Source organism: Patella vulgata, chromosome 6, assembly GCF_932274485.2.
Source record: "Patella vulgata chromosome 6, xgPatVulg1.2, whole genome shotgun sequence".
Classification (NCBI taxonomy): domain Eukaryota; kingdom Metazoa; phylum Mollusca; class Gastropoda; family Patellidae; genus Patella; species Patella vulgata.
In genome coordinates, this window is record NC_065884.2 from 43417866 (window position 1) to 43439186 (window position 21321).

Consider the following 21321-nt stretch of genomic DNA (forward strand, 5'->3'; position numbering starts at 1 on the left):
ATTAATTCTAGACTAAAATATAAACAATATAGATGTGCCTTTTTTCAGGAATTTTTTCTAACTGTAAAAGATAGACTGCGAAATATCCCAAGTGTTGGTGTGGCTGCTTTTGACAAATGGACACCAGAGGAAGTAGAATTAAATCAAAAGTTAGTTTAAATATTTAGCTTTCAATCTCAGTTACTAAGCCAATCTGATTAAAATACAGAGCTATATTTCGTTTCGTTGTTTTATACTTTCTATGGCCTACACTACATGAAGATCTGACCAGTGGTACTGGGAAGTCGCGGCAGAGGTCATATGACGTCAGACATTGATTAATCAATCAGCGTTGACGTTTCTAGGGGTTTACACACAGTTCCGTGCAGAGCACGCCAAGAACTCACCGTAACAACTAGAATGCCTGTTAACAACTCTTCCAGATCCTAGTGTTGTGAAGAACGAAATTTTGAACTATAAAAAACGAAACGAAATAGGATCTGTGTTTTAATCTGATTGCTGCTAAGCCGAATGTAAAATCTATATTTTATAAATGTTTAATCATACATTATGCGCAGAGCACGCCAAGAACTCACCGTAACAACTAGAATGCCTGTTAACAACTCTTCCAGATCCTAGTGTTGTGAAGAACGAAATTTTGAACTATAAAAAACGAAACGAAATAGGATCTGTGTTTTAATCTGATTGCTGCTAAGCCGAATGTAAAATCTATATTTTATAAATGTTTAATCATACATTATGCAGATCTTTCTTTAGGCCTGAAATGTTATAGTCCGGTCAATATATGGAAAATACCCCCTCAACCACCCAAAAATTGCTACAAAAGGTTTTTCAACTGATTCTGGTAGGGTTTAGTGTACTTTATAACATATTAAAAGTTTACCAATGTAGGGCCCCCCGAAAAGTGCTTTTTCAAGATGGCGTCAAAAGATGGCCACCGAAACGTCTTAAAATGGTCATAACTAAGAAACTATCAACTCAAATTTGATGATCTTGGTGTCTTTCCCTAGGTTTTGGGGAGCAAAGAACACATTAAGATCATTAAAAATGATGTTGGCCTAGTATGTCGAAAATGGCCGCCAATACCTCCAAATGACCGCAAGTCCATAACTATTGACTCAAATTTGATGATCTTGATGTCTATCCCCAGGTTTTCGGGGACAAGGAACACATTAAGAGAACTTTGGATATCACTGAGCTGTTAAATCATTATGAAATTGTATTCATGACCTTCAGCTGTCCACTATCTTAGAATAAGTTTCAGCGCATTCAGTTTCGTGTGCAATCCTCCTCCTCAGTATCGACCTCTTGAGTGTTGTTGGAATTGTCATAGATTTGCTGATCTTGCTCCTTCATTACTCCAGAACAGACAATGAGATCATCTACTTCCGTTCAAACAAGCAGTCAAAAGAACACAAAGTGTATAACATTAACCTGTTGAAAGAAACTTTAATAGGAGCCGATGCGTGCAACGATCTGCTCTTTGTACATGTCTACTCAGGCTGTGATTCAACTTCAAGGATTTTAGGCATCGAAAAAAAGTCTGCCTTCCGAAAATTAGTGGAATCTGATCCTGTCATGAAGTCCTGTGCTAGTGCATTCACCCTTCAAAACAAATCGCAAGAGGACATATCAGGTCTTGGCAAAACCTGATGGTTGATCTCTTTGGTGGCAAATCGAATGATACGCTATTATCACTGTGCCATATCATTTTCACCAAGAAAGTGGCAACTGCTGAAGCACTTGTCATTCCTTAACGGCTTCCCCCAACATCACCTGCAACAAGATTTCATAGCCAACGTGTGTACTTTCAAATTATGGTATGGACGGGGATGCAAATGAAATGAAATGAACCCAACTGAATAGGGATGGAAGCAGGAAAATGATCAGTTAATTTCAGTTATGACACAAAACAATGCTGCGCCTGGCGAACTCTTGAAAATTATCCATTGCAACTGTTCGGTGGGGGATGCAAGTCGATGCAGCTGCAGATGCTATGGACTCCCCATCACTGCTGTATTTGGCCCTTGTCAAACTGAAAACTGTGACAATTCAAACAACACTCAATAGTTCGATACTGAAGAGAAGGACGACAGTCAAAACTGAACACTGAAACTTATTCTATGGACAGAGATGTTTGTGCATTAGGTGATAGTGGACAGCTGAAGGTCATGAATTCAATTTCGTAATGATTGAATAGCTCAATGACATCCAAAGTTGTCTTAATATGTTCCTTGCACCCCAAAACCTGGGGATTGACATCAAGATCATCAAATGTGAGTCAATAGTTATGGACTTGCGGTCATTTTGAGGTGTTGGCGGCCATTTTTGACATAATAGGCCAATATTATTTTTAATGATATTAATGAGTTCTTTGCCCCCCCAAAACCTAGGAATAGACCCCAAGATCATCAAATTTGAGTTGATAGTTAAATGTTCTAATTTATCGGAGAGATTTTGATTTGATAGTTTTTACGTATTTTTGAAACAGGTTTCGAAGTGTTTTGGTTCTGTTATGCAAGATCTTTTTCGACGTTCCAAAGAAAAAGTTTGGTGCTAAGACCACCTAAAGATACATTTTAAATGTTACTATTATTAATTAGAACAGGTTTCGCTTTAGTTTTTATATTTTACGCTGACATTTATTGCTTTAAATCTTCCGAGTGCAAAAACGGAAAATTGGAATTTTTGACCTCCGGGGTCACAAAGAACTATGGTGAATTTAGCAAGTTTACATTTTTATTGAAAGAGTGATTACATTCGATCATTTTCAGCATGTTTTCATGATATATAAGAATGGCTGCGCATTCACTTTCAGTGCAAATGGCATCATTTGACCTTTGACCCCGAAATTCGGCAAAATTATACTCTAGAAAAGTTGGGTCTGGTTTTGAGCCCATTTGATGGACACCGTGACGGCCCTCCCCCCACTGAGCCTTCAGACTTAATGTATAATAAAACATTATATTGGTGAATATGATAGTATATTTTAAATTTTTGTACAGGTTTTTAGAGAAGAAATCGGCTGTACATGAAGCTCTCTGTGGTAAATCATTTTTGTATCACATTTACTGTTTAAATAGCCATAATTGACCATATACCTGAATACAAATTCGCCCCAGAGCAAATCTCACTTTAATACTGTTGCTTAAGCGGCGTTTACACAATACAACCAACCTATGCAACTGTCGGATGTTTACACAATACAATTGTTGTATGTGTTTATGGCAAAATGAAGCCAAATGCAGGTGTGAGCTGCGTCATTTGTTTGATCTTAGTAACTAAATAAAATGCTGCCATTTTAATAAGAATATTTAAAAAAAAGTGTTGTATTAAAAAAATTAACTACTTATATTTTGTCATTATCCTGTTTGGTGCAAAAATGTGGGAAGTTAAATTAAACCCTGTTTCATTCATTCATTATGAGATTATGAGATATTCTAAATCGGTTGATGATATAGATAAAGTCAAAGTGACAGAACAAGTCGTCTTGTTGCCAAGTCAGAGATATGACCTGATACACTTTATGAAGTCTTCTAATATAACACAATTAAATTAACTGTTGCAATTGTGTATACAACTAGTTCCGATTATCATAGCTTCACAGGAGTTCTGCACATACAGCTCATAGAGTTTGGTTGAAATAATATATTACATGTAGCATGGAAATTAGTTTATTAAATGAAATAAGTTGATATTTTTCTTGTGAATTGTTATTAATGTGTTGTTATTTTACAGATAATATAGATACACCAGGTTCGATGAAAATTATAAAAGAATTAATATCTTTAACTCACATATATCTGAATAAATGTGATACAGAGAAAAGACAAGTGAATAGAAGAGTTGTTTATTATATAGCTTCTTATATTACTCAATTACTCAAGGTTAGATATTATTTTTGTTATTTGCACCTCTTTCTTTCAAATTAATGTCTTTTAAATGTGATACGAGACAGAACTTTATGTATAATGTTTTGTTTGTTGGAATTTTTCTCAGTTCATAATTAAAAAAAACCTCTCTGAATTCAGTACCAGTATTTTAGATTGCAAAGGCATCTTTAATTCACTATTTATGCCTTGTATTATACAGCTTATGTAAGGAATATTGAACAGTACAATAAATTAAGATGATAAAACTTGGTGGGGGTGTTTTAAAAGTTGACAGAAAATATTTATATTGGTTTTATAACAAGCACTTCATTTTGTAGGGGGGATCACGTGGCTAAGTGGGTAAGACGCTAGCTCGCTAGCCTGGAGGTCAGGTGTTCGATCCCTGCATTGGCCGAGAAAGTAATTCCAGATTTTCCGGCGTGGTTCTCCCTTGTCAGTGATGCAGGACGGAGGGGCTGACAAGGAAAGCTGTCTAGTCGTTCGGATGGGACGAAAAACTGAGGTCCCGTGTACACATTGGCGTACACGTAAAAGATCCCTTGGCAGTTGGAATTCGATATAAGAGTAGGCCGTAGTGCCGCTGTCCTGGCAAAATTTCCCTCATAGCACACTGTATGGCGTATGCCTGTCTTCATTAGCCCAGGTTAGGAGCAGAACAGTAGGACGTTAAACTCCATTTCATTTCATTTTCATTTTGTAGGTTTTTGGAACATTTGATGAAGATGAATCGATTGGTTTTCCACAAGGTTCTATACAGTCAGCGGATGTAAGTAATTGTTTAATATTTACATATTTTTATTAGATCCAAATAAAACTTTTTATATCTCCTTCAATTTGTGAATTAATACCTTGAAGCAATATATCCTCCTATATACTGTATGAATTGTTTGCTAGTAAAGGACAAGGTCACAATAGTGGATTTATCTTGAGGTGTTATATTTTTCATGAAGTGGTAAAATTTGTCCAGTAGTTTACAGATTTTTTGGTCTATTGATAAATTCAAAAGTAGGATTTTTATTGCGAGCTGACCAGAACTTCTTGTAAAAATAGCTGAATATAAACAGCCGAAACTGAGAAGATATAAACTACAGGACTTAACTTTTAAAACTTTTGCTATGGTTTGTCTTAAAGGACCAATCCACTTATATGCCTTAACCATAAAAAATATACTTATAAAACAAAGACAATGCAGTAAATTGACATTGATTAAGCTGCAGACAATATAATGACTAGGACCCTAAATTGATTATTATTTAATTTCAAATTAAATTCTACCTGGTCATATAAAGTTACTTTTTACAAAAATGATTTCCGTACATTTAGAATTCATATGATAATGTCATGTAAGCCTTGTTTAATAAGGCAATCAGAGGACATAGAAAATTTTATTGTCTCCCGCCTTTCAAAGGAAGCAGGGGAGTATTAAAATAGGTCTGTCTGTCTGTCCGTATAGGCAATCATTAGGTGAATGCCTTGACTGAGTTCAATGATTAACATTTCTTACTAAAACTAAGCAGAGCTATGCAATTTCATTGGTCAGTGGTTTGGGACAAGATAACTCTGATTCTAACAGATGGAGAGTGATGAAACTTAGTCTATAGTTTCACTACCGGGCACTTCAATTTTTTTTTACTGAGTTTGATCGTGAACATTTTATGCTTAGACTAAGTATAGTTAATCAGGTTGATTGCTCAATATGTTTGAAATTGAAAAAGATAAATGTGCAATTAATCAATATGTGTCATCTATTTATTTTGGGATTTCGGTCGGGGACATCAGCCTTACTGTTGGCTTGTTGAAAAAAGTTGGCGTGGTTTTAATTCCCAGCTTGTACATAACAAGGAGTAACCCAGTTAAGCCAGAATATTGGACAGTTGATTCAAGATAAATAAAAACACTATGCATGTACTTAACCCATGAGATAATCTTAAGATTAGTATTTAATTTCAAATTAAGACGGATAGACTAAATTAAATATGGAAAATTTTCAAATGGTGTACCTAATTGTCGTTATTTTTGTGGTAATCACATACATCAGAATACGACATTCTCCATAACAAATTACCAAGAATTATTTTTGTGGAATTCTCGTTATATTAAAGGGAATGGAAGCTTATAATTAACCCATTTCCTACCAGTACCTCATTTGACCCAATTCTGGCTGGTTCGTTTCAAAATGGATTAAGGTTTTCTTAAAGTTGAGTAAAAATACTTAATTTTTCCACTTAACCAAGTGTCTTACCTTAAATTGGTATTCAAAGGCTCTATTTTACATATACTTGGCTATGTGAAAAACTTAACCGCACTCTTAAAAATGGAATACCAACATTAGCCAAAAAGCATGAATTTTTAACTTATGGAATAACCTCCACTGCCAAAAATCACGAATTACTCACGTCACACGCAAGTTATATCCCCTTGAGAGCATCACTATACTCTATTAAAATCTTAGTTGTCAATACTAGGAAAATTTTTGTCGAAATATTATATTGTAATAGTATGACAGTTATCAAATAGTGGTAGTGTAACAATGGATATTGTAAACTTTATTATTTTAACAATGTATAACGAATAGAAAACAACATATTGGCAAGAAACAGGGCTATTGGCTTTAAAGTTCAACTGAATAAATCAATTGGTGTTGTCATCAATCTTTCATTTGAGAAATTCATAGAAATAGTGTCAGTTCCTACACATTAGAATCCCAAAGGCCTGCTGGCCATGATGGTACATTGTGTGTGTTAATCTCAATTCCCAAACTTTTAAAATCGTCATTACGGGCCTGCTACTACATTTTGTACTCCGGTCAAAAGAAGTCATTATAATCTCACTTAACTTCAAGATACCTCCCATAGGTCATTTAAAGTTAAGTGAATTTTTCTCACTTAAACTGGCCTTTGAATACCACTAAAAGACTAAACACTTATAAGTTAAGGCAGCTTAACTTTAAGGGAAAATTTGATACTTAACACTGCCTTTGAATACCACTTACAGGAAGTTACGTATATTTAAGTGAAATCTAATAGTTAAGTGACTATCTTAGACTTATGATATCCTTTGAATAGGGACCCTGATCATAAATTCAGGATTTTTGCTTTATTGTAGCTTGAAAATCTGGTGATGCCCTATTTAGAAGCTATGGCAGAATTTAGAGATAAAGTAAGACAAGCTACAAGAGGTTCAACTTCTCAGGGTAAATAATGTTTAATTGTTCTCATTAGGGTTTCACATTGCTTAGCTAGTGTGAAACGCTATTGTTTTTGTTTGGATTATTAGGCTTTCACTTTCAAAGACTATTGTTATTACTAAGCTATATCTCAGAAACTATAAGAGATAGAGGTCTGAAGTTTGATTTTTCTCTGGGAAAATGGGTGGTGGTTAGTGCTTAAATGTAACACGAAATTTGTGCGCATAGCAGAAATGCGTTAAATCTTTAACATGTACATAAAATTGAAAATTGGCCATAACTCTGTTAATTCCGAACCGATTTTTCAGATGTTTACATTTTTGGATGGCAAGACATTTCTGAATTTTAGAAACTTTGTCGTTCTCATTTTTGAGGTGAAAATTTTCAAAATTTTTGTAAAATTTTTATTTCCTGGAATTTTGAAGTTCGGATTACATTTTTTAACAGCTGACGTTGATCCAATTCCAACTATATAATTTTTTTTCTGAAATGTCAATTTTGATTTTTCACTTTTTTTTACGCACTTTAGTCAAAACGTAGAGATTGTATCCCTTTAAAACGAATCCTAAGATTTTTCTGAAACTTCAGGATCAGGTATAGGAATATGGCCATATGGTTAGCATGTGCACGCTGTATTATAAGGTCTGTCATTGAGTCAACTAGCATGGTTTCGATTCCCCGGCTGTATGTGGTAAGGAGTAGGGTCCAACCTTGTGGGTTTTCTCCGGGTCCTCTGGTTTACTCCCACTGCTAAAGACCCCTATGCGCAAGCAAATTGTTGAAATAAAATTGAACCACATGTTAGTCCTGAAATGACCTAATTTGTGTAGAGTAGACGTTAAACCCCATTTCTCTCTCTCTCTCTCTAATAGCCAATTGAATTGTCTATCAGATGTTACTAAAGCGACAAGTTTCTATTTAAAAAAGTTTTCTCAAATTTTTTTTTAACTTCTTCTATAGAGAGTCTAATCGGTATTCTTGTGTATAAAACCTTTGTACAACAGTCCGAAATACCATGAGTAGTACAAAAAAGAGATCGAAAATGTCGTATTTTTACGATTTGGAGCATTTTTATAGATCTTTTTCTTGAAAAGTTAACCTAATATATTTTTTTGAATGCACAACAGTCCGAAATATCAGGAGTAGGAAAACAAAGGGATCAAAAATTGAAAACGGCGTATTTCATTGTTAAGCGACACATACAGTAAAGAGTGGATAAAATCTGATAAGAGTGATTATAAGCTTAATCTACGTGATTGAGCCGTGATTTCTCCATTGTTGGACTTTTAAATCTCCTTGATGTCGGTTGACAAGACGTAGAAATTAGTCATATATATGTCACATAATACTATATAACACCCCAAATCAGTATACCCGGTACATTGTATCCGATAACTTGTCTGCGATATCACTTTGGTGAAAGCGAGTGTTAAATAAAGCTATTTCAAACACACACATACCTAGAAAATACTAGACAATGCAAGCTCTGTTTCTGATCGCACCGGTTATAGTACAATAAATGAAACAGAAGTAGATCTCGCGAGACGTGTGAAATTATGAAATGAATATGTGACAAATTTTACATGTCTAATGTTGGAGAAAAGATTCTATTTTGATGGCAATATCTTGGATTTATGATCATATTTTGAATGGGGTTTATGTTTTTAAATAAAGAAAAAAGTACGCTAGGAAATGTTGACAAATATGTCAATTAGAATAGTTTAAGTAGTTAATTGTTTTAGACGATAATGCCTGCTAGAGTCGAATGCTATTATTTAGCAGTTGGTGTCACTCGCTCATTGATGCAGAGTGACATTAACTGCCAAATAAATTTTGGGATGTCATTTTTATACGCCCACATTTTCATGTGGACGTATATTGTCGTCCCCCATGTCCGTCCACAATTGTTTGTGAACAGTCTACAGGTCACAATTTTTATCCGATTTCAATGAAACTTGAAATATAGGTTTATCACCCTAAGATCTCGATTCCTTTCAATATTGGCATGTATCGGACTGTAACTTCATGGATTATGGCCCCTGATTGTACGAAAAATCATGTTTTTAGCTTGTGAACACTGTAGAGATCACAATTTTTATCCAATTTAGTTTAAACTTGAAATGTATGCTTATAACCCATAGATCTCGGTTCCTTTTGATATTTGTGCATATCAAAACGTAACTTCCTGAATTATGGCCCCTGATTGTACGAAAAATCGCGCTTTTAGCTTGTGGACCCTATAGAGGTCGTAATTTTTATCCGATTTAAAAAAACGTATTATTCTATCACCGTTACACGCCAGGGACGACTGAGTTCGAATTTCGTGAAAATCGGCCAAAAACTGACAGACAAAATGGCCGTCCTTCGTTCTCAAATAGCGTAAAAATATGGTATATCAAGGTTGTGGACCCTATAGAGGTCACAATTTTTATCCAATTTTGTTGAAACTTGAAATGTAAGTTTATAAACCAAAGATTTTGGTTCCTTACGATATTCGCGCATATCGGACCGTAACTTCCTGAATTATGGCCCCTGATTGTACGAAAAATCGCGTTTTTAGCTTGTGGACCCTATAGAGGTCATAACTTTATCCGATTTATAAAAACGTATTATTATATCACCGTTAAACCCTAAGGACGGCTGAGATGAAATTTCATGAAAATCGGCCCAAAACTGACAGACAAAATGGCCGCCGTTGGTTCTGAAATAGCGTAAAAATATGCTATATCAAGGTTGTGACCCTATAGAGGTCATAATTTTTATCCGATTTTGTTGAAACTTGAAATGTAAGTTTATAACCCAAAGATAAAGAGAACAGATGTTTTTCAGAATGCTAAAGACAACTATAAATTTATCTTTGTTTTCGCCCCTTCCATAGAACTGTTCTTTCTTTTTCTTTTTCCATTTTGTGTAGAACCCAGAAACTGTAAGAAGCGTTAGAGTTCTGAATAATGATTTTTCCTCAAGAAACTTGTCATTCATTCCTGGAGCTATACTTACTTCCACTTCCACCAAGGATGATATCGTATACAAGTGTTTCCTAAGAAAATGCCAGAGGAAGCCACAAAATAGGCTTGGTCCAACTTATACAAAATATCTTTGCAGGGAAGCTCCCAAGGTGAATTTCTTCCAAAGCAGAAGCTCCAGTTGTAAGAAAAGAAAGAAAGCCGTGTGCAATCTGACCCGTCAAATTTCGAAACTTTGTCATTATCATTTTTTGGGGGTGAAAATTTCACTCGATTACAGATTGTCGTCAAGAATGCTAGAGCTGCTCACCGTGAAGTTTCGGTGTAGTAAAAGCCTTAGTACTAGTTCTAGTTCTTATTATTAATAGGGTTTCACACTGCGTAGCCCCTCGTACGCAAATAGTGTAAACATCCTGTATATCAAAGTTGTGGACCCTCTAGAGGCCATAATTTTGATCCGATTTTGATGAAACTTAAAATGCAAGTTTATAACCCAAAGATCACGATTCCTTTCAATATTCGCGCATATGGGATCATAACTTCCTGAATTATGGCCTCTGACTGTATGAAAAATCGTGTTTTTAGCTTGTGGTCCCTCTAGAGGTCACAATTACTATCGGATTTAAAAAAACATTTGAATATATCACCATTACACCGTAATGTTTGTTGAGTTCAAATTTCGTGAAAATCGGGCCAATACTGCCGGACGAAATGGCCGCCCCTCATACGCAAATAGTGTAAACATCTGGTAAATCAAAGTTGTGCGCCCTCTAGAGGTCACAATTTTGATCCTATTTCGATGAAACTTGAAATACATGTTTATAACCCAAAGATATTGGTTCCTTTCGATATTCGCTCATATCAGATCGTAACTTCCTGAATTATGGCCCTTGATTGAACAAAAAAATCACGTTTTTAGCTTGTGGTCCCTGTATAGAGGTCACAATTTTTATCCGATTTATAAAAAACATGTGAATATATCACCATTACACACTAAGATCTTGGTTCCTTTTGATAATCCGGGATACCCAAACTTAACTTCCTGGATTATTTGAAAAATCGCATTTTTAGCTTGTGGATTCTCTAGAGGTCACAATTTTTTTCCGATTTTAAAAACCATTTAAATACGTCACCATTTCACCATAATGACGGTTGAATTCGAATTTCGGGATATCGAAATGAAACTGCCAGACAAAATGGCCGCTCTTTGTACGCAAATTGTGTAGAAATGTGTAATACAAAGGTTGTGGACCCTTTAGAGGTTACAATTTTTATCCGATTTTGATGAAACTTAAAACATATATTTATATCCCAAAGATCTCCGTCCCTTTTGAAATTTGCACATTTCAGGCCATAACTTTCTGGATTATTGCCCCTAATTGTACAAAAAATTGCATCTCTTGCAAAATGTGGGTGTATCCTGTCTGGCAGCCGCTGGTTAGCCTTCAAAACAGATATTTTTGTTCAAATGTGTCCGATTTGTAATGTTTTTAAAATTATAATATTTAATTCCAATTAACAAATAGAATCAACCCATAGGATCATACAGATACCACAATATGGTTTCTAACTTGTACGGTTGCAGTGAAATAGACGATTTTCTAAAAGTCACTTTTCAAGGTTTTTGGTCTATTAAAGTGTCAATTATTATTCGATTTTCATAAAAGTTTCACCATGTGATGCCTTATGCCATTTATGATTTCATAGAACTAATTTAACATTTTCATTACCACCGAAAGTAATGTCATTTTGGCAAAAACTATATTTTTAGTTTTCAAAACAAATATTTTTTTGAAGTGAGTTATATTTATTATTCATTTAACATTATGATATTTGATTCCAATGAACATATAGATTGGATCAATACGATCATATAGATGTCCAAAAATTGCTTCTAACATCTTCCCTCGTCGAGAAATAACCAATTTTTGCATTTTACTTTCCCATTAGAAAGTCAGCTTACTTGTAAGTTAGTTACAAATTTTGTCCGATCACTTTTTCGATATATGTAACATATGGTAACAAATGTATAAATGGAATTTATATTGCTGGATTCGGTTGATTCTGCGTTTTATAACATGTTTGCAATACTTGTGTGAAAATCTGTTTTACGGTTTCATTGGTACAGCAAGTTACATAAGTTCACAGGTAAAGTGGCACCGGAAGTGACATAAGTTCAAGGGTAACGTGGCACCAGTGAAACCCATCATTACTGCATCACAGTTCTAGTTAACGTTATGTTTGTGATGATATTAGAGAATTGAGTAATGTTAGAGTTATGTAATGATAATAAAGATGTTGTAATATCTTAGTTGAGTAATGTTAAAGTTAAGTAATGTTAAAATTATGTAATGAAAAAAAAAGATGTCATAATATCTTAGTAGGGTAAATGTTAACACTATATGATGATATTAGAGATGTTTGTTGTCCCATGCCATCTGTTATTGTGCATCACACCTTTGGAACACAATAACCCTGCTTTTAACTGAGGTAGAATGTTCACACAGTATAAATGTTCATTAGGTGAATGTCTTGACTTAGTTTGCTGATGAACATTTTCTGCAAGGGCCAAGCAGAAACCAGCAATTTGATTTCTGCGACACAATAACTTTGGTTGTAATTGGTATATACACGTAGTTGCATTAAAGCAATACTTTGGCTACGTTAAGTAATGAGCATTTTCTTCGCTATTTAATTTGTCAATGCTTGTAATTGAGTGAGAGTCGTGAAACATAGTTTCATTACTGAATTCGATAATGAGCATTTTCTACTGAAGTTAAGCAGAGTGATAAGCAATTTAATTGCTCAGGATTGCTCAGTACTTTATAAATGTGAAAGTTATAAATGAGGGTTATCTATTTACTTTGGTACTAAGGCATGGATCATCAGTATAACTGTTGACTTGTTTTATAGTGGAAGGAATATTAAAACTATGTGATGATATTAGAGATGAAGTTTTACCCAATCTTGGAGTAAGATTAGAAGATAAAGAAGGACGGAGACCAGTTATAAAATTAGTTGATAGAGAAATTCTTCTTCAAGAAAAAGAGGAACAAAGAAAGGTAGGTTTTGGAAGAAAATGTAAATAATACATATGTACAATTTTGATTACAATTATATTCTTTGTGAAAGTGAAAAATATTTGTTAAATCCCAAAATAGAATAGCCCTGAAAGTCAGATATTTTATTTTATATGTGTCTTCATGAGTTCCTCCACTTGAGCTTGAAGTCCAGAGAAATAACTTTTCTATTTCTCCCTGGATTTGTTATTTTGTGTTAAATGTCATTAATCATAATGGGAATATATATACTCTTCAAAAAAAGTAGGGGATATTGAAATGCAAATACCTATGCAGGTTGTGATATGATAAATAGTCATGGACACTTGATATGCTTTGAGAGTATGTTCACAGATGAAGAACTTATCGCCCCAACAGAACCACTGAGCTGCATGTGCGACACGCAATAGCGACATATGCGTGGGAGGGGTTCATTGTCAAATTTGACACTTCAAGGAAGGGTTGATGAAAACTGCCGCTTGCTGGTTTATCCTGTCCATGTTTGCTTTCCTATCGGTTCTTGCATAAGATTTACTGTTCAGTGTGTTACGTTTAATTTGATTGGGAGACGTGTTTGTCGTCGTCAACGTCCACCGATAACACTGCAAGAATTGGCCGTGGCACTGCAAGAGGAGTGGGTCATATTGCCCCAAATCGTGATTGGATGGTTGTTTAGGAGCATGCCACGAGGAATTGCTGAATGTCTGAGGACTGGTGGGGCACTTACTTATTATTAAGACAAAAATCAAAAACTTCCATTTTCACTTTTGACAATGTATCTCTTTGCGAGTGAAATGGGGCCGTCAGATATGCCGCCCATATGAACTGCAGTTTATGTTCATGTGTAGGTAATTGGCCTGGTTTTGTTTTATAAACAATACTTTATTCAGGATGTCTGAATGGGATTGGGGAACAGGCTTAGCCTATGTAACATACATTGGTTACCTCTAATAAAAACAGCAGTGCATTTCCGCAGTTTTGTATTGTTTCTGAATATCCCCTACTTTTTTTGAAGAGTATATAATATGGCTATATGCATTTTGTTTGTCCTTGACAATTTTGATGACAAGGACATGATATTAAAGATGATTATTATCATTATCATTCATCAGGCAGAAGAGGCAAAGAGGAAAGAAAAGGAAATGAAAGCAGCTGCTCAGGTAAACTTAAAGAGCACATAAGATGGACGACATTAATTTTCGGTACTTATAGCCAATGGTTACTATATCCCTTTACGGCAAGGTTACACCAATCTGATTAAAATTAATTCGGCTATCTTCACTCAAAGTCACAAAAAGAGACCTCCCGTAAAAACGACTTTGCCGATTATCGAAAACACTCTTAATCCCCTCAGACGCCAGTGACGTCACATTGACTGAATGCATATTCCTTAATTACCTATATACAGCCAGCTTGTGTATTCATTAACGCCTGACTGATTCCTTAATTCCCTAATTAAATAAAACAATTGACGACCGAATAATTTGTTTTGTAATTTATTTTAATTTAAGACCCAATTTAACATTTGTTTCATAATGTCCCGCCCTCTCTTCTCACGACAACGATTTAAAAACTAAAGTACCTCTACCACCGTGTGCAGTCCAAACTCCAAAAAATTCGAGATACATTTCCATCAGAAGAGTATTGTGGTTTTAATTTCCCCAAGTAAAAGAGTACAGGAGTAAAAAGATGTGTTCATGCAAAATGTATCATAAAAGTCAAAATATGATTGAAATGCGATTTGTAAATGACGATCCCTTATCAGAGTAGCCAACTGTATCTCGTTTTCCTGTACGGCACCTTTCTTTCTGCGTGTGGATTTGACTTCATTATTCTGAAATAGACTGTGAAAATAAAATACAAAAAATAACTCAATATACGTTAGAATTAACAGTACAAATAAATTTTGTTGTTAACCATCTAAATCGAATAACAGATTGAGAAGGGTCATCTAACTATCTTTGTGTATTAATAATATGGCAAGTGTAGTGTAGTGTAATTAACACTTCGATGTGGGATTAAGAGTGCTCTATTGCTGATTAGGTAATTATCTTTTTTACGCCGGCCAGATCAGAGACATTTAGGTGGAACGTGTGCGTAATACCCCACGGACGAACAAAAAAAGTTACGGGGAAACTTTTCTACAAACATTTCTCCACAAACATTTTACACTTGTTAATTGTAAAAAATATTTAAGTTTTACTCATCAGTTGTTTATGATTATTATTTACCCAATAATCAATTACCTTTTTTCACCGATGTTTTTGTAATATTATAAAGTAGCCTCGTATTATTTGTTGATTGGCGTTTAAACAACATTTAATTGACTTGATATGAAATCTGAATATATATTATTGGATGGATAAACGGTTGTGATAAGATTAGGTTTTAATGTCTAACATCATTTAACTTCTTTATAATAAAGGTAGTCTACAATTACATTTACAGTTTAATCACTCACCAAACAGCATCATAAACTCCACCTATGATCACGTGTATTTGATATTCATGTCCATGAATCCCATGCAATTTTCGCTCCAAAATTTAACCTCAGTTCAATCTGCCCGTAGTATGCATGGACCCGTACATGGTAATAAGATTCCTGGCGTTGATTGGCTGAGAAATAAGGACGATCTATTTTATTAATATTATTATATATAGCTAATAACGAATATATCCACAAATGACTGGCACCATTTGTATTTCTGTACTTATAGAGAATATTTTGGGATATCAAGTATTACAGGGTTATCCAAATTACCGGTAAATGCGCTAATTGCTTGGGTCGTCTTCATTTGTCACGTGGCCTATTTAAAAAATGACAACTTGAATGGATCTACGGCATGATATTGCATTTTAAATTTACTCTAAAATATTCCAATCACAAATGTCTAATCTATAACAAAGCAAGACGATAATTCAGTGATTATGATTAGGCCAGTCACATGTTAATTGGACCGACAAATACACACTTGTCAACTGGTGGTGTGTATAGACAGTGATATATTGTATAGATAATGTATATAGTATGTGTAGTGCCTGTGACGTCACCAGCCAATCAACTGGATTAAGGTTGTAATTGAAAACCATTTTTGGCTTTCGGATACTTAAACCCTAATAGCTGAATTAATTTTAATCAGATTAGTTTGAACTTGCCGTAAAATGGATATAGTAACCATTGGCTATAAGTACATGCAATTACGATTTTTCGTCTTACGTGGTCATAAACTCTGTATATATTTCCACCTTTTGTAATCAAATATTTAAAACTTTTGTGCTCACTAAGTGTCTTTATTCTTTTATAAATAAAACATGGAAGTATTTTGTATCTTAGTTCTAGATAACAGCAAATATTGGTATTATTATTTCTTTATAAACATTAATTTGTGGAATTATGACAACTGATACCAGAACAATTGTTGATTCAGATGTAATCATTTCTTGTATTTACAGGCAGAGAAGAAGAAACAAAACATGATTCCGCCATCGGAATTATTTAAACATGAAACAGAGAAATATTCAGAATTTGATGAAAATGTAGGCATTTTATTTAATTTCTTTTATTTAGATATATCGCCTATCTGGGGGACACAGATTTCAAGATTTTATGATAATACTGCATTAATAGCTGTGACTCTGTTATAAGAAATGTTCTTTACATGTATATTTCAGAGTGTGTGTACTTTCAAAAACACTTCATATGAATTCTCATTTTTCGGGAAAGTTAATTAAGCAAACAATTTTTGTACAACATAACCATTTACTCTGCTGGAAGTTATTTGTCCATAGTTACCTTGATAAATTCTGAAATACAACAATAACTTTTCATTTACTGTAGCTGAAGAATAACATTCCATTTACCGTAGCTTTAAGAATAAGGTTCCGTTCACCATAGCTGTAAAGGTCTGGTCCCACTGCACTTACGGATGCAAAGAGGATGTAAAACGGGGAAAAAACGTGCCCTCCGTTTGAAAACGCCATGCATCCGTTGTGTACTCATTGCATACGTGTTTCATACGCTCTATCCATCTAGCATCCGTTCACTTTGATTTCATCCGCGCAAAAAGTTTTGAGCTGCACAAAACTTTTATAACGGATGAACTTTCTGCCGTGTACGATGTAAATGCGCAACATATACGAGCACCAAACGTTCCATGTCCGTTATCATCCGTTAAACGTCCACTGTATCCTCTCCGCATCCTCTGGGCATCCTCGCAACACACATCCGTTCCAGCTGAAAACGGAAAGAGGGAGGAAAGATAAGGTACATGGAACGTCTATACATTATTAGTAGCACGGAAATAGAAAGGATGTAAGCGTATGCATCTTGTATATAAAGTTTTCAAAACGGACAAAGCGTTTGTATCTGGGATGTATCTGGTATATTGAAGGATGTCTGGATTTCTCCTAACCCCTTCGGAGCTGTCATCCACTTCCATCCGCTTTCATCCGCTAGGCTTCCGATGAACATCCATTTAACATCCACGCTACATACTTCCCACGTTCATTCTTTTCCGTTCTGTTTTCGCGCAAATTTTCGTCAATTTTGTCCATTTCTGGAGCGGATGAAAACGGATGGAGCCACCCTCGAAAGTTTGTTCGTCCGCTGTGTCCTTTTTGCATACGTTTTGTGTCCATCGGCTACTGGGACCAGGCCTTAAGCTAAAGTTATTTGTATCATATTATTTGGCTTTATATATATGAAAGTGTTCTGTATTTCTCTACAGGGTATGCCAACTCTAATGAAAGATGGTACACCAGTAACAAAGTCGGCTTTAAAGAAACTGAAAAAACTCTATGATGCTCAAGATAAAAAATACCAAGACTACCTAAAATCTCAGAATCGGTGAAACAATATAATGTCAATTAATGCAATTAAATAAGTGTCAATCTCTATCCGTAAATGTTAAAAAGGTTTATTATATACAGCTATATTTATGTGTTCTAGTGTTATTTATTTATTTTATTGGTAATGTCATCATGGTCATCTTTTCAAAGTCATAAATCTCATTATACAAAAGTGCTTATTGCTTATTCATAAAAAAAAAAATCTGTAAAAAAAAGAAATCTAAAAGTACTAAAATAAATCACATTTTCTTTTCTTTCTAAAAGCTGCTATAGGAACTGTGATGGGATCCTTAGTTTTTGTAATTAAAACAAACACATGAGTAAATAATTTTACAAGTTATATATTTCAGTTTTATTACTGTAGATATCGCGTTATTGCTCAATAACTGGTTTCTACTTAATTTTTTTATTCCACCACATACAAGAAAAACTTTTTTTGTATATCTTTTTTAAAATGAAGATAAACCACATGTTTTATGTAGCCTAGTGTATATGTATGGTGGTTTTTATACACCCACATTTTCATGTGGACGTATATTTATGGTCGTCTCACCTGTCCGTCCGTCCACAATTGTTTGTTAACACTCAACAGGTCACAATTTTTATCCGATTTCAATGAAACTTGAAATATAGGTTGATCACCCTAAGATCTACGTAGGAAAAATCACGTTTTTAGCTTGTGAACACTGTAGAGGTCACAATTTTTATCTGATTTGGTTTAAACTTGATCTTGGTTCCTTTCGATATTCGCGCATATCGGAGCATAACTTCCTGAATTATGGCCCCTGATTGTACGAAAAATCGTGTTTTTAGCTTGTGGACCCTATAGAGGTCACCGTAATTTTGTCTGGGTTTGAATTTCATGAAAATCGTACGCATGGTCACAATTTTCATCTGATTTTGATGAAACTTGAAATGCATGTTTATAACCCAAATATCTTGGTTCCTTTCGATATTCGTGCATATCAGATTGTAACGTCCTGAATTATGGCCCTTGATTGTACGCAAAATCATGTTTTTAGCTTGTGGTCTCTCTAGAGGGGCCGCCCCTCGTACACAAGGTCACAATTTTCATCTGATTTTGATGAAACTTGAAATGCATGTTTACAACCCAAAATTCTTGGTTCCTTTCGATATTCGCGCATATCGGATCGTTAATTCCTGAATTATGGCCCATGATTGAACAAAAAATCACGTGTTTAGCTTGTGGTCCCTGTAGAGGTCACAATTTTTATCCGATCAAAAAAAAACGTGTGAATATTTCACCATTACACACTAAGATCTTGGTTACTTATGACAATTGCGGATACCCAAACTTAACTTCCTGGATTATGGCCCCTGATTGTTCGAAAAATCGCATTTTTAGCTTGCAGATTCTCTAGAGGTCACACTTTTTTTCCGATTTTAAAAACTGTTTAAATACATCACCATTCACCCATAATGAAGGTTGAATTCGAATTTCAGGAAAACTGCCCGACAAAATGGCCGCTCTTTGTACACAAATTGTGTAGAAGTGTGTAATACGAAGGTTGTGGACCCTCTCTAGAGGTCACAATTTGTATCCGATTTTGATGAAACTTATAACATATCTTTATATCCCAAAGATCTCAGGCCCTTTTGATATTTGCACATTTCAGGCCATAACTTTCTGGATTATTGCCCCTGATTGTACAAAAAATCATGTTTGTTTTTAGCTTCTTCTCTATCCATCTCTTGCAAAATGTGGGTGTATCCTGCCTGGTTTTATTACTATATGTTTTTGCATTATATATCATCAAACTTTTTTGATTTAGGTGAAAATAAAATATTGAATTAGGGCTATGTGTTTTTTCAGTGATGGGGTAAGCTCTACAGGGTTAAATTTTGGTTTAAAAAAACATTAACAAGCAGAAGACAGCCTGTTACTTATCATCACGCCACAAATCCAAATCTGATGAAATCAATCACGAAATCAAGCTGATTTGGACCATGACTCATTCGGACCAAAATTCAAAGCTTATTTGAGCCATATTGAAGGCTGATTTGGGCCATCGTACGGCTGATTCGGACCACCATCAGATTCATTCGGACTATATGATAATAAATATTAGAAATCGGGATTTAGCCATCTGACCAAGTTTAAAGGGGTTTTATCGGACTCTTATCATGGCTATCTGTGTGTTTTTTCGACGCCAATTAAATCATACACAGATCTAATAGATAATGTGTCTTATTGGATGTATATCTGATTGTTTATTTGATTTATACAATGTACGTTTGTCATTAATTAACAATTAATGGTGTGATTTATAGGTTCTTGTATATTGCTACCTTAGATTATTTTTCCTTTGGCAAGTAAAAGTGTGATTTATTGAACTTGTTTAATGTGTATCTTTTGGGTATATTGCTGACACTGTTTTACACATTTGTCTAACAATTTTGTGTATTGCCTTCAACACTTGTCTAGATCAGGCAGGTCTTGGCTACTTCGTTTGATTAGATTACATTACATGTACATAAATATCAACAAAAAAATGATATTATAACATGTGGTATTTTTGTAGACTTGACCAAAGCTTTTGACTTTACAAAAATTTTACAAAGCAAAAATCAAAGGTTGCATAGAAGATTTTCTAAACTGTAGACACATTTTAGGGTACACACATTAGGGTACTGTAGGAAAATTTGCAGTGGAAAATTGATCTCCTCAAGAATTTGTCATCAGCCCAACTCTTTTCAATAGCATAATAAATGATCTGCACAGCTATGGCCAGTAAAATGCAAAATTGGCACTTTTAGAAAGCAATTGCACTTTCTGGAAATCATCAAAGGATAACGAAAAAAAAAAAATTTTGGCTACAATATACACTTGATCAAATCTCTAAATGAACAAATGCCTGGGGATTCAAAATATCGGAGGGAAAGACAGTAGCAATGCTGTTTCGTCTGACTGATAACAATAGAAATTTTGAGTCACAACTGAACAGCACACACTAGAATTTAAATTAGAGATCTTGGACTCACAGCCAACATGGAATACCACACATCGAAAACCCTAAATATGATGATCAGACTGGTGGCCATCTTATATAATAATAGGGTACACATTTTAAGAATTATTTAGAGTTATTTGATTTCACACTCATAAAATGATATATAATGTTTAAAATATTATACACAGAACACTTTTCTCTCCTTATTGCAAATTATTGCAGATTCATTGGAGTAAAATTATACTGGTATGCAGTTACTTGATGATATTAGGTTATCATAGGCGTAAATTTATTTTTGGGCAATGAAAAATTCGACGACCTTTTTTTTCTATTAACGTGTAGAGAAAAAATATAACTAACTTATTTCTATGAGATCCACATTGCCCTAAAAGTATT

The 21321-nt window shown here is 34.5% G+C and overlaps 1 protein-coding gene across 1 annotated transcript in view; it reads left to right on the top strand.

Moving 5' to 3' along the window:
- LOC126823271 (cysteine--tRNA ligase, cytoplasmic) overlaps window positions 1–20308 on the top strand; it is a 151422-nt gene extending 131114 nt beyond the window's left edge. The window contains exons 13-21 of the mRNA XM_050551998.1: window positions 49–149; window positions 3006–3046; window positions 3739–3887; window positions 4594–4659; window positions 6999–7086; window positions 12960–13108; window positions 14218–14265; window positions 16559–16642; window positions 17833–20308. Of these exons, the coding sequence (XP_050407955.1) occupies window positions 49–149; window positions 3006–3046; window positions 3739–3887; window positions 4594–4659; window positions 6999–7086; window positions 12960–13108; window positions 14218–14265; window positions 16559–16642; window positions 17833–17955 (849 nt within the window). The 3' untranslated portion in view covers window positions 17956–20308. The remainder of the gene's footprint in view (window positions 1–48; window positions 150–3005; window positions 3047–3738; window positions 3888–4593; window positions 4660–6998; window positions 7087–12959; window positions 13109–14217; window positions 14266–16558; window positions 16643–17832) is intronic.
- Window positions 20309–21321: the final 1013 nt, after the last annotated feature.